Raw genomic sequence first — 26266 nt, forward strand, 5'->3', positions numbered from 1 at the left:
TATAAAAAAACATTAATGTTTGATGACTAGTTCTTTGAATAGAGCTGTTCCGTAAGTAAAATTTTCTTTCTAAAGAATGCTGTGTATTTAATGTTGCACTGTGATCTATTTTAAGGCCTGGCCTAGAGAGAACTTTAGATGTCTCACTAGTCCCATATCAAAGAAAGATATACATCAACAAGGAAGAGAGGGGAGGGGGAGGAGAAATGCGACACGGCGGGAGGGGGCGGGCAGGGGAGGGGGCGGTAACCTAGTGAACTTAAAGTTTAGAACCACATCCCGATCAAGTTGAGACTGATCCCCTGTCTAAAAAAAAACCGTTTTACTACACCATTTGAATTTTTTTTAAATAAACCATTTTTAAACACATTTTTCTAAATACGCCGTTGTTTTCAAGAAAAACAATTTTTCACTTTTTTTGTAAGCCTTTCCCAACAACCTTTTTTAACATTGGCTCATTTTCATGATACAGCATTTTTTCACAAGAAATGGACCATAGAAGCTACCATACTGTCATTAGAAAAAATGCTGATCACATATTAACCAGGAAGTGCTGTCTTTTGAGATTATAGACAGGCACATGTAAGTCATTTTGGAAAGTTCTCGTTCTAGTCTCCGGCGCTTTCCCAGTGTTTAGCGCATTTTTCGGATTAGCAAGCAAGTTAAAAGACGGGCTACGAATGCTCACAATACGTTCCTGAGAGCCACAAGAAGGTAATACCCGGTTGCGAGTGCAGCCTCCAGCATGTAAGTAAGATGACGGCAAGTCTTAAAAACAGCCGCCCATTGATAACAAAAGTTTAGCTAACCTACTAAGAGACGGGAAACTTTCAACCCATGATTTTTACCCCGCAGTGTCTGATCGGGCTACGAATGCTCACAATACGTTCCTGAGAGCCACAAGAAGGTAATACCCGGTTGCGAGTGCAGCCTCCAGCATGTAAGTAAGATGACGGCAAGTCTTAAAAACAGCCGCCCATTGATAACAAAAGTTTAGCTAACCTACTAAGAGACGGGAAACTTTCAACCCATGATTTTTACCCCGCAGTGTCTGATCACAGGCGCCCTCACCTTCCGTGCCAGCTCATGGGGGTATTTCTTCATTGAGCCTATGTTTGCATACAGAATCACCGGAAGACGCAAGGAAGAGAGGGGAGGGGGAGGAGAAATGCGACACGGCGGGAGGGGGCGGGCAGGGGAGGGGGCGGAGAGGGGAGAGGTGCGACACGGCAGGAAGACGAAAGGAAGAGAGGGGAGGGGGAGGAGAAATGCGACACGGCGGGAGGGGGCGGAGGGGTAAACAAAGACGGACGTGCACGCGCCCGTGACTTTTAAGGTCAATGCGCATGCGCATAAGCTCAATGCGCATGCGCATTGACCTTAAATTTATCGTGCACTGCAAGGAATCGCCACGATTCCTTGCAGTGTGGATAAAGAGTGGATAACTCGCAATAGTCTCGCTTTGCTCGATGCGCATGCGCATCGACAACAGGCGAGACCTAAAAAGGAGGATGAAACAAGAAGCGGGGTTTAGTTTGATAGCAGGCTCTTTAAAGATTCATTTTGATATTGTGACATTATGGTAGTTGTCTGCTAACAAACGCCACAATACCGTACAGTTTCAATTAGCTTTCGGGTTTTACAGTTGCTTTTGAGGAAGATTTTAACTATTCTTATAAACCACACCCTGGATATTTTAGATTTTCTGACGTCTATGATAAAGAACTAAGACGAGCAGTGACCCTTCCTTCGCCAACATCATTAATGATCTAACATAACAGCAAAGATATCTCCTCTTCAACCAGGTTCGGAGGTGTAACCAAACCGGGAATAAAAACGCAAGAAAAGACAAAGAAAAATATATACAAGGCAATAAGCTCAACAAGTAATATAGCAAGGTCTGGACCACATGTCTGTCTAGACGTGAGTCTGAATCCAGCCAGTAGCAGCATAGGACGAACAGCATGTACTGACTTCCAAGTCACTGTTTGTCGCTGTAAATTTCATTAACGGGAATAATTCTACAGAGAGAAGCACTGTTTAAGAATCTACTGATATAACAGAAGCAGACTACAAAATGGGATGAACACAGTCTCCCATGTGCAACAAATGCAATGTGACTGCATGCACGTTCTAACACGTGGTCTGGTAGTGCCCCAATATAAGTGTATATCGAAGGGAGATAATTATGGATTTGGAGGCAATCTTGGAGATTGATATACCTGTTGGTTAGAAACAACAAGGGCCTCCTCAGGGCTAAGGTGCTGTTTGGCACATTGGAGTTTAGAATAGCTAAAAGGCATACTGAAAGACTGTGGGTGAAATAGCAAATGTGGCCTGACCTAACATATGTGGGAAACAGGGATGAATATGTGTATGGAGGCTGAATGTCTGAATGTGTGGTGTATGAGAGGGAGGTTTCCAAAGGAAATTCGAGAAGGTGTGGGTCAGCTGGAGCATTTATTACGGACAGGCAAGGAAGAAACCCGCTTCCTAAGTAGCAGCCTAACCTTACTCACATGGACTCTCAACTGAACAACCAAGGCAAGACGGGTGTTTCGGTGGAGGGAAACCCCGTAATGTGTGTGGAATCAGCGGCAGTTAAAAGATTTTCCAATTGTGCTCTGTGGGGGAAGACTAGGCTACTCAATATGTGTGATACAAATGTAGACATGATATAACGTACAATGGACATGGTGATATGCTAAAAAATAAATACAGATAAAAAACATAGCAATGAACTTTAAGTATTCTTGGATCAGCCTGGAACCAGTCTATGATAATGCACAAACATACCCATTGTGCTATGAATGAACAATTGGCCAAAAATATTGCTTGGATATTCTAAACTTTTTGACAAGCCAAATAAGTATCAAGCCATTTATACACATTCAGAAGGAGAAGCTCTGTACTGTTTTTGCTGGGGTTACTACAATTGCTAAAAAAACAGCAGCTACTGGCCATGGTATGGCTAGTGACGTTATGTGTGTAACACGCCTCATAGGCCCACCCCTAAGGTGGCCTAATCTGAAGACAACAAGACTTTTCCGAGTTGGCCATCTTGGTAATGGCAACCTTAAGAACTCTGTGACAGGTTATGCCCACTTCCCACAGAAAAGTGTCCTCTGTTCCATTACTTCCAAAACTCAGCATAAACAACACATTCTCACATCCTTTCAGAGGCACCACATTTTGCTTTCAAAATGCAATAGGTCATAAAGATTCACCATGTTTCTCTAATATTGTTTACCCACAACACAATGCATAAAACACATGGCACCCAAGTACATACATAAACAGATTTAACTATCTTGCCAAGGCTTGCTCTAGCTCTCAAGTTTCCACCTTCCGCCTGTAATTTCTTTATATTACAATATTAGGTTGTTTCCACCTGCATGCATACATAATCTGCATCACTTTCCTTACTTCCACTGTTGCTTTTCATACCATACCTTGAGGTAGATTGATCTCTTAGCTGTTTGTGTTGCAAATCCAGGACTCAACCAAACAGGTTGCCTTCAAAAACAAAAGAAAGAATACATAAGAACCGTAAAGAAACAGGCTGCCTACAAAAACAAAAGAAAAAATACAAAAGAACCGTAAAGGAAAAGTTATTATAAATAGACATTGAATTGGAACCAATATTGTCCTTCATCTACACATTAGCCTTTGATAGCATAGTACAAACAGCATGAAACATAAATTACTATGAACAGATCGAGTGGTATACTTTAGACATTCATGAAAATCACATGAAAAAGATACAGTGCGAATGAAGTCCATCTGCATACAAACTCATTTTACTTTCAAAATTTATATTAACTCTTATTTGTACTTGCTCACTGCCATCTCTAGCTGATGTTCAATCACACTGGATTAGATTGTACTGTTGCAGTTGTACAGTGCTGTATTGTATTGTTTTGTATTGTAATTGCATTTATATAGCGCTTACTACCCCTGACGAGGCATCAAAGCGCTTCTTCGGCGAGTAGCACGCTACTCCGGCACCCATAGAGGATTAGTGTTTAATTAGTATAGTGAAACATGCAAGTACATTTTAAGTGGTGGATAGTTTAGTCAGTTATTTGGAATTGGAATGATAGTGGAAGGATAGAGGAGGAAAAACGGTTTGTACTTATATAGAGCTTGTTACCCCTGATGGGGTGTTGAAGCACACTATTCAGGAGGCCCATAAAGGATTAGTGGTGAATTAATATGGTGAAATATGGAAGTATTTCAGTGGTGGATATTAGTCAGTTATTTGGAGTGAGAAGGATAGCGAAGGGATAAAAGGGGAAGAAGGGTTTGCATTCATATAGCAGTTGTTACCCCTGATGGATTTTGAAGCGCTTTTCTGGCAAGTAGCACGCCACTCCGGAACTCATAAAGGATTAGTGTTGAAAATTAGTATAGTAAAATATGAAGCAATTTGAGTAGTGGATATTTTATTCAGTTATTTGGGTAGAGAAGGGTAGGTGGCGGGATAGTGAAGGGAAAGAGGTTTGTATTTATATAGCGCTTGCTACCCCTGATGGGGTTTTGAAGCGCAAGTAGCACGCTACTCTGAAACCCATCAGGATTAGTGTTGAATTAGTATGGTGAAACATGAAAGTAATTTTAGTGGTGGATATGTTAGTCAATTATTTGGATTGAGAAGGGTTGGGAGGGGTTGAAAAGAGGGGAGAGTTTAGGAAGGTTTGTTCTGGGGGATCGTTATAGTAAAAGAGGTGTCGGATGATGCAAGGAGGGGTAGAGTAGGAGAGTCTAGAAAGGGTTATCTTGGGGATCATAGTAGTGGTATGGGATTTGGGATAAATGAGAGAATGGATGTAGAGAATATATTGATAGATATATAGGATGAGAGATAGGGTAGTGCATGGGAAAGTAGTAGAAAGAAGTTTGAGATGAGTCAGAAGGTTGGGCTAGAAGATATATGGAGCAAAGTATAGGTTGAGAAATAGGCGAGTGCATTGGAAATGCTAAATTAGAAGTAAGTGATAAATATATAGATCCATAAGTACATTGAAAGTATGTAGATGAATAAAGGAGGTATGTATATTGGGCATTTCTGCCCTTGCCCTCTCTGCCCTTGGCTGGGACGCCCTAACCCTGGCCTTTTATAGCCCTCGTAATCAGGGGACCCCTTCAGCCAATATGAACCCTAGCCCTACACTATCCAATCACAACACTAGTCTTAAAAATCTAGAACCAATAGGAGACCAGGACCTTACAGCCAATCTTAGCCCTAGTCCATGCACCCAATCAGTTAAAAAAAAACCTGATCTCTGCGTCCAAGAGGCCCTAGCCATACCAGTAGTCCCAAGACCAAGCAGCCAATGGCACCGGCAGCCCTAGTCCCTACTTCCAATAGAAAGCCTAACCCTACTCTTAGTCCCACAACTAGTCCAGCGACAAATCCAGAAGCCCTAATCGCTACTTCCAATTAAAGGTCTAACCCTAGCCCTAGTACTCCCTAGTACCAATAACGCAGGAAACCCTAGTCCCTACTTCCAATAGAAATCCTAACCCTAGCCCTAGTCCCAACCCTCCATCAATTGAACCACAGACCCAGAAACCAATCAGAACACTCAAATACCCAACCAATGAGGACACTAACCCTAATCCAATAGAAACATCAGATACAACCACCAATCAGTGTATACATGTACCAACCACTAGCAGACCATATAAGGTCCCAGAGACCTCAGACAAGGTTTGCTGGCCAGGGAGTTGGAAACTGCTTCTCCTGTTCAGAATCTCCTAGGAGACAGACAGGCTCAATCCACACTTTTAACTTCTGCTGGTAAAGCCCTCACTAACTTGAAATCTAACAATACTGTTTGAATACAACTTTACTCCTGGCCAAAAAACGAAGTGCACAGTCCCTAGTAAACACAGTTTAAACAGCTCAGAGAAGCACCCTCTGATGAAGAATATCCCTGCTGCTGGGGGGGGAGGGGCTGGTTTCAGTGGCTTGTGAACACAGAATGGTGGCTGGGGGTGCACTGTTTTAACATACAGGTCTTAGCACAGAGCAAAGGAGAAATTTGGAGGGAAAATGGAATAGTCACCAGGAATGAGAGGGATAACTACAGAGTTTGGACTGCAAATCTCACAATTCAACACGTTAAATGGAAGCAATCATGGGCAGGAAAAACCACAAGTTTAAAACACAAAACAGGTGATAAAATATGCAATCACAGGCAGGTTAAAACTACAATTTTAAACTGTAACAACCACAGGCAAAAACAGTAATCACAGATAGGGAAAATCATTTTTTTTAAACTTTTGTTTTGGAGAAGAGACAGCACTAGTCTGCCTCCTTACCACTTCCTGGACTCTGCTCACTGCAATCTGGGGCACAGGTAGGCTCAGACTCCTCATTTATGTTTCCCTCTCTTGGTTATCAGCCGTTTTGCAGTGATTAAACCTAGGTCACAGAATCTAGAGCTTACTTTGTTGGCTTTCGTACGCTTGTATAACCCCAGGATGCAAACCTCCCATGTGTGTGGCACTTCGGTGCTGGTGAGAGTTGCCATTATTGTGCGCCAATAGGAGTGAAGTAGGGGGCAGGACCACAGCATGTGAAGTTGGGGGCAGGACCACAGCATGTGTAGTAGGTCAGAGTCTAGTAGATGGCATCTTGGGCAAGCAGTGGTGATGTTAAAATATTTATTAATCTTGTCTGGCGAGAGATATTCCCTGTGTATTATAAAAGTTTGTATGAGTTTGAAAAGTGAGTTGCGCGGTATGCGTGTGGCACTGGCCAGGACACGTTCCCAGTCTTTATCTTTCCAGGGCTGACCCCTGTCTTCAGCCCATCGCGCCCGGAGTCTCTGTGGTGGTTTTAACACGTGTGTAAGTCGGGCCTGCACTAGCCAGTGAATTACATGCGTTGCAACTGATGTATTTGTGGCTCAATTGTCAAATCTCGCCATTTCAGTGTCAATGTCCGTATGATGGCTGCATGTGGGAGGAACTGACCCACCGACAGGCCAGTATCCGCTGTCAAGGTCACAAAGGGGAACAAGGTACCATTTGCGTATAGATCTTCTAGCGTCTCCACTCCTGCCTCAGTCCAAGACGTCAGTGCTACGTCCGCCACAAAGTCTCTGCCTCGGGGCTACCGACCAGTGGTAGTATTGGGGCATAGGGAATAGTGTCTTTTGTAAGTTGTAGGCTCCTTCGGTAGCATCTGTGGGCCAATTCAATATGTAACTGTGTCGGACGGGGAGATTTTGCCAGTGGGTGGAATAAGCTATAGATCTGTGTCTGTGTCCATGAACACGACTCAGTGGCGGTATCTACCAGGTTCTTGCCGCTTAGCGACTTTGCAACCCACTGCAACTGCGCAGCTAAGTAATACAATTCTAGATGAGAAACTGCCAAGCCCCTGCTCTCCGGTGATGCATACAGTTTCTGCAGTACTATTCTGAGCCGTCCTGTATTCCATATTAATTTACAAAAGGGGGGTGGTGATGAACAGAGTGTCTGAATTGAGCAGACCACTCTTACCCAGTCCAAAGATCAGGGCTTGATCCATCACCGTTATTTATCTCACTGCCCCATCCCAGCTCAGAATCTGGCTATATGCAAATCAGTCTGTCCCTGGCCCAGTGCATCATGGGAACAGGGCAGACTAAACTACCAAGCCAATTCTTTACCAGAAAGGAGACAAGCTACCGGGGACCGGTTTCTGGCATTTCAGCCTCTTCGGCCCGGCTTGCTTGAATCCTGATGGAGCAGTGAGAAAGGGACTCATGTCTGAGTATACCCTGCCACACCTATAGTGGCCAAAATCGATTTACAAAAGGGGGTGGTGATGAACAGAGTGTCTGAATTGAGCAGACCACTCTTACCCAGTCCAAAGATCAGGGCTTGAACAGACTAATTTGCATACAGCCAGGTTCTGAAACTGGGATGGTGCAGTGAGCTAAAAAACGGTGTTGGATCTAGCCCTGATCTCTTGACTGGGTGAGAGCTTTCTGCTTAATTCAGAGACTCTGTCCCTCACCACCCCTTGTTGTAAATACTGTATTCCATATTAGACCTCTGATTAACCCCTCCAGCTCCCTAAACAGCTGCACCGGGTCAAACACCGGCAGATTTGAAAATAATACAATCGCCTGGGTAGCACTATCTTTTTAGTCAGGGTGATGCGACTCATCACATTGAGTGGCGGAGTCTTCCAAAATTGTATCTGCGCCCGTGTGGAGGAGATGGCGCACACCAGGTAGGACTCCAGTATGTCCGCAGGGGACCTGTAGATGTATGTGCCCAGTTACTTACCTTTGGTAATGATCTATTTGGTGGATCTAACTGCAGATTATTCACCTAATAACTATCCCCAGATGCAAGACTGGATCTGGAAACTTTTCCATAGCTCTTTAGGGACCAGTAGGAGGGTACAATCTCCATCTCAGAACCGGTAACAATGCTGTGGTGAAGTCACTAGAGCCACATAGCTCCACCATGGCGCACTGATGTCAGTCGGTTCACCATCTGTTTTTCTTTGCCCTTGGAGGCAGAGACAAGGAAATAACATCAATTGTGGTAGGGTAGAGCATTTGGAACATTATTAAAGAGGCCTATGACCATCCTCCAGAATGGGGAGCCGGTGATGTTGGTGCGGAATCTGCAGGAAGATAAGAGTATCCGCAAGAAAGATTTTTACCAAAGTTAAGTAACTTTTTCTCCTGCTGGATACTTCTGCCTACAGACTCCTCACCTGTTGAATAGATTCCAAAGCAGTAGCCTCCCCAGATCGTTGTCTTGAAGAATCCTCAAACAAGGAAATCATGGAGTTCTGAGCATGCTTAAATGTCACATCTCCTCTCTTTTCAATCCAGGCAGTAATGTTTGGTGAAGGTGTGAGGGGAAGCCATGTCGCCGCCCTACAAAAGTAAACCATAGGGACAAACCTGGCCAATGCGGAGGTTGAACACTTCGTCCTGGTGCAATGTGCCTAAACTCTGTCTGGTGGTTCCTTCTTTGCAATGGCTTATCACATTTTGATGCACAGAATTCTCCATTCAGATTAAGAATTCTGGATTCCTTGGCCTTTCCTACTACTCTTGTACTCTACAAAGCATAGAGCTGGTTGTCACACATATCTGTTTAGTGCGGCTAATGAAATAGTTGATATCTCATTTAGGGTTCAGTTGGGGTAGTCTCTCTTCCTACTTGGTGAGGTGGAGGGTAAAAGGAGTGAAGCGTAATTGTCTGTCCCAAATGTTGAGGAGTCACCATCTTGGGAAGGAAAGCTACTTTAGATCTGAGGACCAGTTGTATGCAAAGACGCATGTGTACAGTGGGCAGTTGCTCAGTGCCTGCAACTCACTGACATGCCTCGCTATTGTGATGGAAATAACAATGAGAGGTTTTGGCTATTCCGCAGTAAGGCCACGCCACTATAACAATAAACAACTACAAGTTGCCAGTACTGCCACCTATTCAACAAAATTGAAGTAGATCAAGACAGAATCAAACTGGCCCTTCTAAACCACTTTTTCAGTTTGAATAAATCAATTTATTTTTCAGAACACGATCAAAATCATTTCAATTCAAAAGAACTTTTACAATAACCAAGACAACAGGCATTACAAGAGTCCCCGCACAAGACCTGTAATCATGAAAAAACATCATTCATATCCATAGCTTCATACATTAACAACAGCATTCTCTTCCTCAGACACACGAGTGACATAACATTCATACTAGTGTTGCAACTCATACATGCATTCCAACAGAGACTATGTATACATTCATTAGAAACCCACCCTGGGGAACCAACAACTAAGTGTTATCACAGTATAAATCACTATGTTCAATTCTGTAAACTATATTTTATAAATTTGTGATGGCAACAAGAAAAATAATTTTGCACTTCAACAAATGCAGCTGAAAACTGTCAAGGGGCTCAAATGGAGCACCCATCAAAAAGGTCAAAATAAATTTAAGATCCACTGGGGCAAGACTAAAGGAGTGGGTGTAAACATATTTGTCAGGCACTTCAAAAACCTCATCACTACTGATAATCTAGAAAGGAACGGATGATCTGGAAGGCAGAGAAAAGTCAATAATGCTGTGACATACCTTTGATGGTGCCCACTGCACAACTGTGCTGGGCCATTTTTTTAGCACTCAAGGAATCCACCCTGTGCTCTGTACACCAAAGGACAAATCTATTCCACATTTCAGAACAGAATGTTTTTGTCAACCTGGCACCTCCAAGGGCAGTTGAAAGTAGCTCAGGTGCCCCCTCTCAATCTCCATGCATGAAGGTGTAGGCTATGGAGGCAGAGGTGCAGAACTTGCTCTTCCAACTGGGAAAGAAGGTGCACCCTTGGAGGAAGAAGGAACAGAGGACACAGGGAACTGCACAGGTCTGTGTACCACATCCTCTACAGCAAGTCTGGGGTGATGAAAATGACTTAAGCCCTGCCCTGACACATCTTACTCCGAACCTGAGGAATCAAGTGTATGGAAAGAAATGTGCTAAGTGCCACCTCAATCAAAAGACACCTCCCAAAGCTCCCTGCTCCAGATACTGGAGTTAACAGAACTTCTGCATTGTTTTGAGTGGTAAAAAGCTCACCTTAGAGATGGCTCATAGGGCAAATATGATTTGTACCACCTCTGGATGGGGACACCATTTATGGTCGGCAAGATGGCAACAAAAGAGGCTGTTTACACCTCACTTCAGTCTCTGGGGACGTAGCTAGATCACGTGTGTTCTGGAATACCAAATAATCGTCAGTGTCTGAGGAAAGCGGAGACAAAAGGTTTGCCGCCTACCTGCTATCACCTTCATTGTGATCAAAGGGGTTCGATATCTGAATGAAATCAGAGCCAGACAAAGTCCTGAATAGTTTGCCAGCATTGCTGACATGGCACAGGCTGAGACAATGCTGTATGCTTGGCCTCCTCTACTAGCCTTTAGGCTTCTCAGACCCCCCAGGATATATCGGCATGGAGTCGCAAATTTAGCGGCACAAATATGGAAATGTAGCTGCATTTTTGCGGCACTTTTTTATTTTACTCATAATCATTCATTTTCAGCCTTAAATCAATGGAAACTGTTTTAGCAGAGTATTCCACTTTGAATAGGCAACCTGGAATGTGTAACAGAGGAAGCAGCTCACAGGTGAAGGCTGTTATCCCATGGAAATGCATTTCTCCATTTGCTTTAGCTCCCGGAGCTTGCCCCCCCACCCACTGCGGGGGGAGGGGGGTAGAGAGGGGGCTGTGTTACCCCACTCTGTCGAATTTGTAAGTGGATTAAAAATGGCGAGAACACGTAAAGGGTTAGTTATAAAACCAGGTACTTTCCTTGTGTGTCCCATCTCTCTTATGGAAGCATGTAGACAAGTGTGTGCTGCACTTAAACATGTATAAAGGGTGCGATTAGCCATGTGTGCACACAAGCATGTTGGTGTCTTTAGACGCGCATGCACGAGGTCAGTTGCACTCGAATATATGTGAAATGTGTTAGTGACCCTGGCTAAGTGTGTGCCAGCGAGATCCGCTGCCCATCGTGTATGCACAAGTGTGCAGGAGCTCTCATGTCAGATGCCCGCCGAGGGGGTACAGATAAGGGTACTAATGCGCAGGGAGTCTGTGCACCAGGGTGCTAGGGTCTCCGTCAGCGCCCAGCACGCTATCACTACCTCGCCGCGCCTGCGTGTATCAAGGGTCTCTGGTGGGAAGAGCAGGCTGACCGTGTATAAACATGTTCATAGGAATAAAGTAAAAGGGTTAATTTAAGTGGAAGATGATGAAACAGATCATGGAGCCTGAATGACATGTTTGCATGACACAGACTCAAAGGATAGCTTTTGGCGGCCCCCGTGCCACCAATTTTCTGGTGATTTATTTTCTTACAAGAGATATGCTATGTTCTTGCGTTGGCAGACAAGTGGTAGAGACTCAAATAAATGTGTGTAGTCTGCAAATGATTTGCTGAGACAAGTTTGGATATAATTCCAATCTATCTCCACTTGTCTCGCTTTCGAGTAGTATTATTATCAGTAACATCTGGTGTTTTCTACTCTGCACTGCCTTTACCCATATAGATTTTAGCCGACATAAAACCCCTCCTTCATGTTATTTACAATGGTTCTTCTGAATAAATGGAAAACATCATCTCACTAGGGCATAATTTAGTTAGATTTAACAGAAACAATTGCTACTCTTCCTTTAAGACATAGTATATTGCTCTTTAAGTAATATAGGAGTTTTCTGTGACAATCCTCTAATATATGTAGTTTTCAGGGGGACCTTACATGTTAAATTATCTATAACAAACCATTCCATCGCATGAGTAGTTCTTTGTTTGAGGTTGGGCTGTGGCCATTCAAACTATCTTTTTAATCTAATGAAGACAGCACTCTAAAATGGCGCTGGCTCTCCCATGCATTTTTGCATCTTTCGGGAACTTAGCCATGCCCAGTAACACACTGGGGACGCGTTAAAATGAGCGTGCTATGAGGATCATTGGTTTACACAGACGCATAGAGATGAGGTAAGTGTAATGCGATATTTGAATGTGGGGCTATTGGCATAAAGACTGATGCGGGCTAACACTTGTAGCGACAACTTTGGCAGAATGTGTTGAGATATCCTGTTGTCATTGAGATAAGAACCTGAGCCATATTGGTGGTGTTATCTGTTGATAGTTATGATGCAGAACGTAGTTAAAAGTAACTCCAAGTTTATTTCATGAAAAGGAGAGCGGTACAAGCGTCCATATTAAGCCCGACTCAGGTCTCAACTGTCCCGTTACTAATGTTCATATTCTTATCATCAACATTCCGATTCCACTAATCTGGCATTCTCTCCACACGCTCGTAACAACCTCATGTGTAGAGACAATGTCCAAAACACAACACATCTCATCCTTTTATACAATGGCAATAAATGCAAGATACAACAAGCGTGGTATCACATAATAAACAAAAAGTGCTCCTACAGATGTACCAGCGTGTGAAACTTTCACTTCAGTATTCCCTCCAGGTTCTTTATGTACACCTAGTGGCCTTCAACACCAGTTTTACTTTTTTGGAGCATGGATCTTTCAGAACTCCCTCGAACATACAAGTGTGCAAGGATGAATGCACTGATCACAATGGCATTATGAGCTTAATTTAAAAAAAAAAAGACCCTTTCTGAAAATCCTCAGAAGGTAAAGCAGCTTTCTGACGAATACATGTGCCAGTGAAATGATACGGGTGCCATTTGCTTTAGTTTTTAAATACCTCTACATTCCTCATCCTGGTCAGTCATTACATTTTGAGGTGGATTCACCCCCCAGACAGTAAAAAAAAAAATGCAGTGGAATTATAAAATGAAGCACCACCCACCCTCCTAAGTGCTATATATACACGTTAGCAGTGCCAAGAATCATCCTGTTTTCTTTTTCCTGCCTCCGGATGGGATGATAACGCAGGACTTTGGAGACATGAATATTCCTGTGTTATTATTTTGGGAGAGTCATCCCTTGCCTGCTGGGCTTCCAGGTGATTCCTCCTGCGTCATGGGACTTCTGACCTTACCGGGCAGGTGGCAGTGACAGTTTATTATACAGGGATCTTTTCTTTCCCATTGGCAGGATTCGGAGGGAAGCGGCCCGCTATCACATATGGGTGGTGTTCTGGGAGTCCACACATGTGTGTACTTTTGTTTTCTAAGGGCGAGGCTATGCGTCTCAGTTACAGGCTGTTTATTAAAGAGGAAACATGCAGTCATAGGAGTAGAAGTGTAAGCACCACCCTAGTCTCCCAAAAGTTGGGAATTGAGAGGTGAAAATATCTGTTTTCACGTTGTGAATCTTGTAAAAAAAAAAAAAAAAACTTTTTCGAAATTTCGCGGGCAGGTTTTGTAAATCACGGCATTTTTACAAAACTGCTGATTTCGCGATTTTTTGGCAAATCGCGAAATCCTGGCAGGTCTGATTAATGACCTACTAAGTATAGCCTTTTTCAATCTTGTCTTTTGAGGGGCTGACCGTAGGAAGTTGGCTTTTTATATAGTGTACCAAAATGAGCTACACTATTTATGAAGTCCAGACGACTCTTATTGGCTTACAGGGCTTAAATTAATAAGCCCAAACCTCTTTTGTGGTAGTGTGGGCGAGTAGTTTAGGTTTATCAGTGGACAGCGTTAAGCATTTGTTGTACACACTGAGTCAATACGTGAGACACACACTCAAGAAGAAACTTGATACTAATGTAGCAAAATAACAGGTATTTTATATTTTTTTTTAACACCAAGAATTACGTAATTGAGTAAGTACTTTTTGATTCATCAATTTTTACAGGTAGGTAAAAATGTCACACAAATGCTTTTTTACGTGGTAATGCTTTCCTATGGAGAAAGAAACATATACTACATACAACTTTCAATCGTATTTCAAGAGTCTGCTTTAAGACTTAAGGTGCTAGGACTTTATGTTATAGAATTTTTACTGTACAGTGATTCATTGTAGCTGTTTTTAACAATATTTGGTATGTTTGTTTACAATGTGGGATACGTACATTTTATTTATAAAGACGGGAGTTTGTTTATGCAACACTATAAATTAATATATACAAAGATTATACTTTTATCCCCCTATGTTTTTAAGTTTGTAATTGTGCATTACCTTGTATATGTAAACCGTGGACATTGATGTACTGAATAATTATAATAAACTTGCAATTTTTTCACAATAAGGAGACCGTTATATATGGTTTTATGTATTAATAAGATATGCGGAGTACTCCATTTAGTGCATCCTGACTGGGTGATTTATATAACTAGACATTTTACGTACATAAAGTGGGAGCACAAAAGGGAATTCTTTGTCTCTGGTTTGATCAACTCTGTTCCTTTGGCTTGAAAGGGTGACTCTCTTAAATATAGAGCTGGGGGTCAAGGTCAGTTTCGGTTTACCTGCCCTGGAGTGTCCAGGTGCAGAGGTGCTGGACAGCAGGCAAAGAGGGGAGAGACCTTGAAACAGGCTGCAGAGGGAGACTTGGGTTCAAGTCCGTGAGCTCCCAATGGGGTGCTCAGATCGTGGGGCTCTTGAGAGCAGGGGGCACAGTGGGTGTTCATGGACCCATGCAGGGGAGCTCGGACGCAGAGAGTTTTGGTCTGCTGGGCCCAAGCGGCAAAGGCACTCACGGTTCCTGGTCAGACCTACAAAGGGGGACAAAACAAGACAGCTGGGCCACTCTTTGTGCTGGCCTCAGTGTTGCTGATGTCCCTCGTTGGCTGTGCGGTCTTTGAGGTGTCGGAGTCCAAATTGGACCTCTAACAAGCGCTGCTGGCTGCAGGGGGTCCGGTACTCGCTATTAGTGCATGGCGGCTCCTGTCATCTCCAAACTTGGTGGGGAGACATATCTGACTTCTGGGAACACAGTGACCTCCTTCTGGGCAGCTGCTGCGTTGATGGACCCGGTGCCAGTAGACCTGAGTAACCAGACGTAGTGGTGGGTGCCTGCAGGTTGAAGGGAAGTGGCTCCTCTACTTCAAAGGAGATGCTGACGACTTGGTGAAGTGCTGCTGGCCCTCCAAGGTTTTTGAAGGATGCACAACTGCAGGACGAGTCCGATTGTCATGATTATTGGGAAAGGAGCAAGCAGGCAGGGTTGGCGCCAAAGTCAACCGGTATTCCACAGTTCTTGCTGCTTCTTCTGCTCTTCTTTGTCCCCTTTTCAGGTGAATCCGAGTTTCTGGTGTCAGGTGGCCACCTAAATACTAACTTTGGGGGCGTTTAGGGTAGTAACCAATGGGATACTCACCTCTGGGGTCACTACAGCCCCTATATGAGCACTTCCTGTGGGGAGGGGGCATAACCCTGCCCCAGAGTTCCTAATTCCACCAAAATCAAGATGGTGGAATCCTTAATGTGTGAAGAACATCAGACAGCCTATCTTAGGGCTGTGACTAGCCTGGTTATACAACACGTCTACTTGCATATCTAATTTCCTGCCTGTTCTGGTGCCAGGTGGACCTCAGGGCAAGGGTGGCATCTTCCAGGTTTGGGGAAAGCGAGAGTAGCATATCAAAGGAGGCAGAGCTTTTGAAGCCTCTGTCCCTAGTATGCAGATTCACTAGTCATCCTGCTGGAGGAGGTGTAAACACTCCTGCCAGAGTAGGCATCGTTTCTGACTTCTGAGAGCGTGGGCTCTCACCTTCTTGCCTGTGGTGGCAGGCTGGAAGGTACAAATCTGCCAGCACAATAAGAGGCTTGTAGGTTTTCAGGGGCACCTCTAAAGTGCCCTCTGGATGCATATCTTAATAAATCCACAGCTGGCATCAGTATGGATTTATTAAGACAAGGTGTTTGATACCAAACATTATCAAAACAAATAGGTAGAGAAAGGGTCCAAGGGATGTTTAAAGACCATGCCTAGGTTGTACCCCCTATAAGCAATTTAACAACAAAGAAACCTAGGGGTCTAGCAAGGAGGATAACAAAGGAGCCTCAATCCGTCATCGACAATGTCTAGATTAGTACAACAATGATTAACATTGAGTTAGTGGAGTGGGATAAACAGTGTATAAACAGAAGGTCTGTTGTGATTGTGAATAGAACCCACAAGGTGTTCATAGGAAACCCATCAAAGTATTGTATGATCAATTTTATCATCTGGTCATCCAACAAAGGTAATAAGTCTCTTGATCATTGAGACCATATTCTTATCCTGTAACAGAGCGGGGTCACTGCCCACAAGCACTTTATGACCAAGTGGTATTGAACTAATGGGTAAGAGTGCAGTGCAAAAAATCATAAATGTGGTGAATTAAGATAGGATAGAGGACAAAAAGAGAGACAATTTTATTGAGAATATGACCTCTTCCTGGTTAAAAACAAGAACAGTGCAAGAAAGCAGTATAAACAAATAACTGCATAGGGGCCAACATGTTTCAGCCTAAATGGTTAAGACCCAAGGCTTTCTTCAGGGCCTCTGTTTGTGGCGTTGCTACTGCATAGTGAAAAATTGTTAAATCAAGTACAATCAAATGAGACATATAATAAGTGAAGAAGTCCAAAGGATACAATAGATCAGTTACAGATCCTCTGTGTCAGTGGATCCTTTATTAGATCTGCAACAACACAAAATCGAACAAGATGCAACACCACCATACCGCCTTTGTATTGTCAGCCTTTCATAAAAATAAGATAAAATTAATCATCAGCCAAAGACAATAACACGTTATCTGCAAAATGTGCATCACTTGGAAGAGTACTTGGTGCGGCGTCGATTTGTGCAGCCAACGTCAATGGCTGACCAGACTCTGAAGGTTAAATGAAGGGCTGTGCACCCGTGTTGCCTCACCTCCCACCACCCGAGGCTAAAAAGCGCGCCAGAGGGGAATGAAGGACCAAATACTTTATGCAGGGAAATGTAATATTACCGCACTTGGACTAGTCGCTCCGGCTCCAGGATATTTAGGGAGGCCGGGGGGGGGGGGGCTGGAAGAACGTTCTACAACCGAAGGTTAGGATACAGAGCCAGAAACAAGCCTACATTTTGACCAATGGGGCTTCACAGCCTCCCTTGACGTCGATGGAGGTGGCTCCTCACCCTAACAGCTCCTCGACCAGTTTCTGGACTAGGACTAGGACTGACGACGACGCAGTGCCTCAGATAGTTACGACGCCAGAAGTTTAATTCGACGCGCTCTCAACGTCCTCGGTCGAAGACTCTGACAGGAATCACACTCATCTGAGTCTTGGTGTTCTCCTAGGCACCACAAACAGATGGTATGGGGATCTGTGACCGACATCTGACTGTCACAAGATCCAAAAGGTTTAAACTCCGAGGCCATCGAAAAAAGCACACTGTTTCTCACACAAAATGTGGAGATGGGCCGAGGAAGGCCCCCTAACCGCTCCAGATCCACGTTGCAAGCCCGGAAAGGCAGGAACTGACGTCATGACGTTGGCAAGGGGTGTTTCACAGCCATTTAAACTGTCAGTAATTATAATTAATTTATGCATTTCTACTTCAATGCAATGCCACTGCTTCATATGTAGTTCAAATGTTATTCAATTTTCTTATAAATTAAAATTATGTTTCAGGCAAACTTTTAATCCAGCATAACTCCTCACCAACATGCATCCTTCAAGCTACAAACTGGGCTTTCAATCAGGAATTTACAGGAGTCATATCTATCAAATTGAGACGACATTCAGTTAGTGTCTTTTTCAAAAACGGTTAATTGATCATTATTTCTTAATTAGCTCATTATTATTCATAATCAGTTCCCACTTTGTGCTCTCTATTTGCCCTACATAATTTCATCATCTTAACATTAAAACATTCAGCAGCGCAGATTATTTGTAAACATTACACATAGACATTTCAAGGTATCTCTTCACATTTGTTTTTTTAAATAGCCAATTTTATTGAGTTTTAGTGAGAGAAAAATTACACCACTGGTATATTAATCTCAAGCATGATACATTAATTTCAATCACATTTAGCAGTGTACAATACATTATGTTTTCTGCGCCAATACGAAATATCGTGCACAATTATAAAATACCACTACACAACCTGACCTAACCATTTGCCCCACACCCTATTATGCTTGGCTGGACATCCTCTGGCTTCGTACAGTGGCTTCTCTTGTGCCACGCACCAATCTACGCACTTACGCGAGTTGACTACACTAGGTGGGGTATGGTTTTCCAATGCGACGGCCATGTCCCATTTGGCCACCATGATGGCAGTACCCAAAAAGAGCTGGTCAGCCCGGAACCCGCATAAGCGGTCCATAACTCCCAGGAGCAGGTTCAGGGGACTTTGTGGTAGCTCCCTGGCCAAAACGTCTGTCATCTTGGATATCAGTGTCTCCCAGTGCGGGGTGAGGACATATCCATACCATGTGAAGGAAGTCTGCCAATTCTGACCCACAGCATGTGCAGGACGGGCGGCCAGTAGACCCGCCCGGTTGAGGCGACTTGGGGTGAGGTATGCACAGTGGAGATAGTACAATTGGATCATATGGAGCCTGGCTGAAATGGTGATAATTTTAGACGCCATCAGGGCATCTCGCCCTCCAACGGGCCCAACCATGCCTCCCATCGGTGTCTAAGAGGGTCAAGTATGATTGGACTATTGTTGGTCAGTGACCGGTAGATCCTTGACACCCTACCCTTCCCCAGATTACCCATCATGATTTGGGCCTCCAGAGGACTGAATTCTGGAAGAGAAGTCCTTGTGTGGACGTGCAAGGTGAGAGTGTGGCGAAGCTGTAGGTATTTGTAAAATTGGGACGGTGAAGGGTGACAATGCCAAATCTGGGAGCAGCGCGACCCAAATACCCAGGTACCTAAATGACTGATGTTGTATGGGGGTGGTTGACTGCCAGTCAAAGCACTCCCTCGCTATGAAGGGGCACTAAGGTTGATTTGGCAGGGTTCAGGTGCAGGCCTGATTCCACTCAAAGGTGCAGAGGATTTGGAGGCATCTAGGTACTGACCATGCCGGGTCAGCGAGGAAGAGCAGGACGTCGTCCGCATAAAGAGCAATCCAGTCCTCGTGCGAGCCCCTCCATTTCCATCCCTGGATTTGTTTGTAAGCCCGAATGCGGCATGCTAGTGGCCCCATCGCCAGGTCAAAGAAGAGGGGTGATAGGGGACATCCTTGCCTCGTTCCTCTTCTGATAGGAAATGTATTCGAGAGGACTCCATTGATAAGCACTCGCGTCATGGGTCTGAAGTATAGAGCTCAGGCCAAGTGACGGAAGTGATGGCCCAAGGCCTGCTGCACTTAGAACCTCTCCCAGGTATAGCCAATCGACCATATCAAAGGCTTTTTAGAAGTCGATAAGTACGGGGAAAGTAGGTGTCGATGTGCCAGGGTTAGGTGGATACGCTGTAGGCAATATCTGGTACTGCGCGAAGGAATGAAGCCGCACTGGTCTTGGTAAATGAGTTTGCCGAGGACTTGTCTTAGTCGTTGGGCTGGGATCGTAACGTATATTTTAATTTCTGTATTTATTAGAAAAATTGGACTATAGTCCGAACAGGAAGGGGAAGGGTGCTGCGTTTTGGGAATGACAACCACGGTCACAACGTCTGTTTCAGGTGGTAATGTCCCAGGCTCTGCTACTTTGACATAGAGTTTGTGGAGGTATGGTATTAGAATGTCTCGATATGAGGCGTAATACTCTTGTGGGAAGCTATCTGGTCCAGGCGTCTTCCCAGCCGCTACCAGGGAGATGACCTATCCTATTTTCTCCCATGTGATGGGGAGGTCTAGACTGGCCGCTTCTGGATCGATGAGCCGGAGGAGTTGGATCGCCCCCAACCCAGGCAGCGCAGGGGCCAGGGTTTTGGACCGGACTGTTAAGTAAAGCCAGGAGTAGTAGTCGGCGAAGGCTTGGGCTACGGAGGTGGGCATACAGTGGGTGACGCTTGTTAGGTCTTGGATCTCGGGGACTATACGGTTCGCCAGGGGGTACGATGTCAGCCTATGGAGTATCCTTCCATTTATTTCCCACCAACCATATCGAATATGCTACTTACCAGTATGCATCTGTTCTTGGCATGTAGGGCTGCTGACATTCATATCTGTGCATAGATCGCCGCCTAGTGTTGGGTCCGGATGATTGCACATTGTTGTCCTGGAAGAGTCTTCGAAGTATCACGAGATAGGTGGCTCCTCCCCTGGACTACAGTGCGCATGGGCATCGACTCCATCCCCAGATTGTTTTTAGCCATTGTGGCCAAGATGGAGTGAAACTCAGTGAATGATGACCATGCTATGAGTATATGTGAATACTGCAGCTGCTACAGCCGCCGGGGAGGAGGGCGGGCGATATGAATGTCAGCAGCCCTACATGCCAAGAACAGATGCATACTGGTAAGTAGCATATTCGGTTCGAGGCATGTGGGCTGCTGAATTCATATCTGTGCATAGAATACATAGAAGTCCATCCATTCGCGGCGGCCGCCTGTGCCAGCTGCAGCAGTTTGAAAAAGTGTTTTGAGAACAGCCTGCCCTACAGCTGCCTGCTGTTTGGAGTGCACAGCAACACAGTAATGCTTGGTAAATGTGTGTGTGGTAGACCATGTGGCTGCTCTACATATGTCTTCCAAAGGAATGTTTCCAAGGAATGCCATAGAGGCCCCCAACTTTCTGGGGGAGTGGGCTCTTGGCGGAATGGTGAGAGTGCGCTTTGCTTTAACATAGCAGATCTGGATACATTTAACGATCCACCTAGCAATACCAGCCTTGAAAATAGGGTTACCTTTGTGTTGAGGCGCAAAGGCGACAAGAAGTTGCTTAGTTTTTCTAAAATCCTTGGTCCTATCAATGTAATACATTAGGGCCCGTTTAACGTCAAGGGTGTGGAGCATGCACTCCGCCAGTGACTCAGGATTTTGAAAGAAAACAGGTAATTCGATTGTTTGGTTGATGTGGAACGGAGACACAACCTTGGGCAGAAACTTAGGGTTAGTGCGGAGCACCACCCTGTTGGAATGAATTTGGATAAATGGCTCTTGGATTGTGAGGGCCTGCAATTCACTAACCCTCCGTAGCGATGTAATTGCTATGAGGAAAGCCACTTTCCATGTCAAGAACTGAATCTCGCAGGAATGCAGTGGTTCAAAGGGAGGACCCATCAGCCTGGTAAGGACCACATTGAGGTTCCACTCAGGAGCTGGTGGAGTCCGTGGCGGAATGACTCGTTTGAGGCCTTCTAAAAAAGCCTTGATGGCAGGCACCCTGAAGAGTGAGAGGTGCTGCCTATTTTGGAGATAAGCGGCCATTGCAGACAGATGAATGCGAATGGAAGCATAGGCCAGATTACACTTGTACAGATGGAAAAGGTAACAGATGATGTTCTGAATAGAAGCATCCAGCGGGTCAATGTTGTGGTCCGCACAATAAATGACAAACCGCTTCCATTTTGCCGCATAGCAGGCTCTAGTAGTGGGCTTCCTCGCCTCCCGAATGATGTCCATACAGTCGGGAGGTAAGTTTAGGTAGCCAAACTCTAGGACTTTAGGAGCCAGATCGCCAGGTTGAGCTGTTGCGGATCTGGGTGCTGAATGTCGCCATGGCTCTGCGTCAGAAGGCTGGGTGTGAGATGTAGCCTTTGATGCGGTACCACGGCCAGTTCTAGAAAGGTGGTGTACCATGGTTGGCGAGCCCACGTTGGAGCAACCAGGATGAGAGTCATCGAGTGCTGCCTGAGTTTGCGTGCCACCAGCGGAATCAGAGGTGCTGGGGGAAAAGCGTACGCAAATTTGCCTGACCAGTTCATCCATATCGCATTGCCCTGCAACTGTGGGTGTGGGAACCTGGCGGCGAAGCTTTGGCATTTTGCGTTCTCCTTTGTGGCGAACAGGTCTATCTCTGGATGACCCCACCTTTGGAAGTACGGCTGGAGTACTGATGGATGTATCTTCCACTCGTGCATCTGGTGGCTGTGCCTGCTGAGCAGGTCCGCCATCTGATTGTCTTTGCCCGGGAGATGCTCTGCCATGAGGAAGATGTTCCTCTGAATGGCCCACTTCCACATGCTCTGAGCCAGATGAGACAGCTGCGGAGAGTGTGTGCCTCCCTGCTTTTGAATGTAGTACATCGCCGTCATGTTGTCCGTCCGAATCAACACGACCTTGTTGCATAGATGTACTTTGAATGCTTTCAATGCCATGAAGATCGCCATCAGTTCTAGAACATTGATGTGCATCCTCCCCTGTTGCTGCGTCCATAGTCCCTGCACAGTGTATTGGAGTACATGCGCTCCCCATCCCTGGAGAGAAGCGTCCGTTGTCAGGACAATCTGTGGCACAGGCTCCTGGAACGGTCGGCCCTTGCAAAGCTTTGGTGGATTCCACCAATGCAGAGAGTTGTACGCCCGACCGCTCACCAACACTAGGTCTTTCAACTGGTTGTGAGCCTGAGTCCACTGACGTGCCAAGCACTCCTGAAGCGGACGCATATGTAGTCTGGCGTGCGGGACAATGGAGATGCAGGAGGCCATCATGCCTATCAACTGCATGAACACTCTTGCTGGAAGCGAGTGTTGAGGTCTGAATTTTTGGATCAGCGACTGAATGCTGCTGACTCTCACTGAATTTGGCTGGGCTGTGCCGCCAGAGTGTCTATGGTCGCACCCAGATACTGCCGTATATGGGCGGGCTAGAGGTGGGACTTCGGGTAATTCAGTGAGAATCCCAGATCGTGCAGGAAGTGAATGGTGTAGGACACGTGGTCGGCACACTGCTGGGCTGACTTCGCTTGAATGAGCCAGTTGTCCAGATAGGGATAGACGTGGATGTTGTGACGTCGTAGATGTGCTGCCACCGTCGCCAGGCACTTTGTGAATACCCTGGGTGCCGTGGTGACCCCGAAAGGCAAAACCTTGAACTGGTAGTGCTGGTTTTGGATGGTGAAACTGAGGTATTTTCTGTGTGAAGGATGTAGCGGAATGTGGAAGTACGCATCCTTCAGGTCCAAAGTTGCCAGAAAGTCCCCCTGTCGTAGCAGAGGGAGAACCTGCTGCAATGTTAGCATGTGGAAATGCTCGGACAGGATGTAAAAGTTGAGGGGCCTGAGATCCAGGATGGGCCTGAGGGATCCGTCCTTTTTTGGAATCAGGAAGTACAGGGAGTAAACTCCCGTGCCTCTTTCCTGCATGGGCACGAGCTCTATTGCCCGTTTTTGCAACATGCTTGTGACCTCCTGCTGCAATAAGTGCAAGTGCTCTCCTGACATAGGACGGTTTTTTGGGGGTATGTTGGGTGGAGTGGACGTGAGCTCCAGACAATAACCAAATTGGATAAGCTTTCTGACCCACCTGTCCGTGGTGATGGACTTCCACACGGGCAGGAACTGCTGGAGTCTACCCCCGACCGGTGTTGTGTGGTCGGGGGGCAGTGACAATGCGTCACTGTTTGTTGGCAGTAGAGGACCTGGAGCTGTTGCCACGTCCTCTGCCCTTGGCGCTGTTGCCGCGGTATCCACCTCGACTCTTGTTGGCATAAGTAGTCTGGGTGTTGCCTTTGTAGAACTGCGCGGACTGCGAAAGTTGACCCCTTGAGGTGCCTCTGGTATTGGAGCGACGAAAGGACCCACTCCGAAACTGCTGGGCCTGTAAGGCACCCATGGATTTTGCAGTGTCGGTGTCCTTTTTCATTTTCTCAAGGGTGGTATCAACCTCAGGGCCAAACAGGTGATCTGGGTTGACCGTTTGGTTCAAGATGGTAGTTTTAATGTCTGGTTTGAACCCAGATATTCTTAGCCAGGCGTGTCTGCGAAGCATAACGCTAGTGTTAATGGCGCGTGCGGCGGTGCCAGCCGCGTCTAGAGCGCACTTTATGGAAGCGTTGGAGATCAGCTTCCCCTCCTGTATTAGCATCTCAGTCCCTTCCTTATATTGATCGGGGAGGTGTTGCAAAAGGGTCTCTAGGGTATCGTAGTGTGCCCTGTCATAGCGCGCCAGGAGTGCCTGTGTGTTTGAGATGCGCCATATGTTGGCTGCCTGCGCTGCTACTCTCTTCCCTGAAGCTTCAAAGACTTTCGATTCTTTGTCTGGGGGAGGAGCATCACCCGTAGTCTGCGAGTTGGCCCTCTTCCGGGCATTTGAGACAACCAGGGAGTCCAGAGGCAGCTGTCCTCTAATATAAGTTGGATCTGTAGGCGCTGCCTTATACTTCTTGTCGATCCTTGGGTTGATGACTCTCGCCCTGGTGGGCTCTTTGAAGACTTCAGCAGCGTGCTTTAAAACACCCTTCAGCATTGGCAGAGTTTTCACAGTCTTTTCAGAGACAGAAAAGGTGTCAAAGAGGAAGTCTACGTCCACAGGGTCAGCATGCAGCTGGACGTTGTGATTGGCTGCTTCCCGCTCAATAAGGGCATTGAAAGCCGCAGAGTCTTCAGTGGGCTAAGTTTTAGCGGAGAAGAGCTGAGGGTCCTGCCCAGAATGTGGGTCCCCAGGCTCACCAGCACCAGACCAGGGCTCTGCCACATCCTCTGGGTCTGTGTAGACTGGATAGCTATATTCATCTTTGTCATCGCCCTCACCAGCGTCTACATCGGAGTGGGTGGGCGAGACTTCGTGAGCTTGTGGTGAAATGGGCTCCACCAAGGCTGGAGTACCAGCAGAGTTCATCTTCCGCTTTAGTGGGATCTTGTACGACTCCAATTGGGGCTCCGGGGTGATTTTCCTCTTCAGGAGGGAAAGCATGCCGGTGTCGATGAAATGTTCTTGACGCTCCTCTTCTGAAAGCTGTCGAGGCCGCGGACCATGGACCACCATCGATGCCTTTGGCGTCGAAGAGACCTTTTCGGGCACGCCGGCCCCCGGCTTAGCAGCGAAAGCCTTCGGCGCCGTCTTAGGCGGCAAAGTAAAAAGGATCGGCGTGTTCGCCTTCGCCAGTTTCTCCAGAGGCTTGGCCGGCGGAGGGTCCTTCGGCTCGACTGCTGCGGCGCCGTCCCTTATGCGCTGCAGGGACTCTGTGACCTTTTTCGTGAACGCGGCAGATGGACGTGCCGGTTCGACGGACTCCTTAGAGGTCGGTTTCGGAGTGGATTCCTTCGAGGTCCCCTTCGGAGCCGACACTTGGCGCAGCCCCCTTGGCCTTGTCGTGTGGAAGCGGGGCAGAGAGGGCTTTCGGGTCGTCAGGCCGCTTCTTCGGGTCGGGAAGAGACCTCTTGGGGTCGTCGACCGTTTTCTTGTGATCGAGTCGACCCTTGCCGGCGTCGACTGTCTTTGGCGCCGATGCGGCCGTGTCCGACCCCTTTACTTTCGGCTTTGACGTAGCAGCCTTCGGGTCGGCCATTTTGACGTGTCCCTTCGGCTCGACGGCCATCTTAGGTTTCTTCGGCGCCGAGGCCTCCGAAGTCTTTGATCCGACCAATACGATGCGCACTTTCGGTTTCGATATCTGTGGCGTCGAGACAGTAGATTGCACTTTCGGTTTCTGTTTCACCGGGAGTGAATCGGTACCAATGTCCGTGGCCGGGCCAGCAGGCGGGGCCGAGGAACTCACATCAAGGTCTTGGGTAAGGCCCGAAGGCGATCCCTCGACCTGGGCCTTATTGATTGGAACGGCCCCGAGTCAGTTTGAAGAAGCTCCTCGTCCGAGCTATCCTCCATGGCCCCAAGGGCCCCGTCGTCGTCTCCTACCTCCTCGACGATTTCACCGAAATCTTCGGCCTCAGCGCCGTAGTCGTCCTCGACCTCCGACGCGGGGTTAGATTCTGAGATGTCCTGGATATCTTCATCCTCGACCTCCCCAGCATCGAAAATGTCC

At 46.2% G+C, this 26266-nt stretch overlaps 1 protein-coding gene across 1 annotated transcript in view; it reads right to left on the reverse strand.

Moving 5' to 3' along the window:
- The window catches only part of LOC147692587 (RNA-binding protein 6-like), a 1208024-nt gene that overhangs the window by 226648 nt on the left and 955110 nt on the right, over positions 1 to 26266 (reverse strand). Inside the window, exon 13 of the mRNA XM_086938798.1 lies at positions 3453 to 3516. Coding sequence (XP_086794924.1) covers positions 3453 to 3516 — 64 coding nt within the window. The remainder of the gene's footprint in view (positions 1 to 3452; positions 3517 to 26266) is intronic.

This window comes from Lissotriton vulgaris, chromosome 9 (assembly GCF_964263255.1).
Source record: "Lissotriton vulgaris chromosome 9, aLisVul1.2, whole genome shotgun sequence".
Classification (NCBI taxonomy): Eukaryota; Metazoa; Chordata; class Amphibia; order Caudata; family Salamandridae; genus Lissotriton; species Lissotriton vulgaris.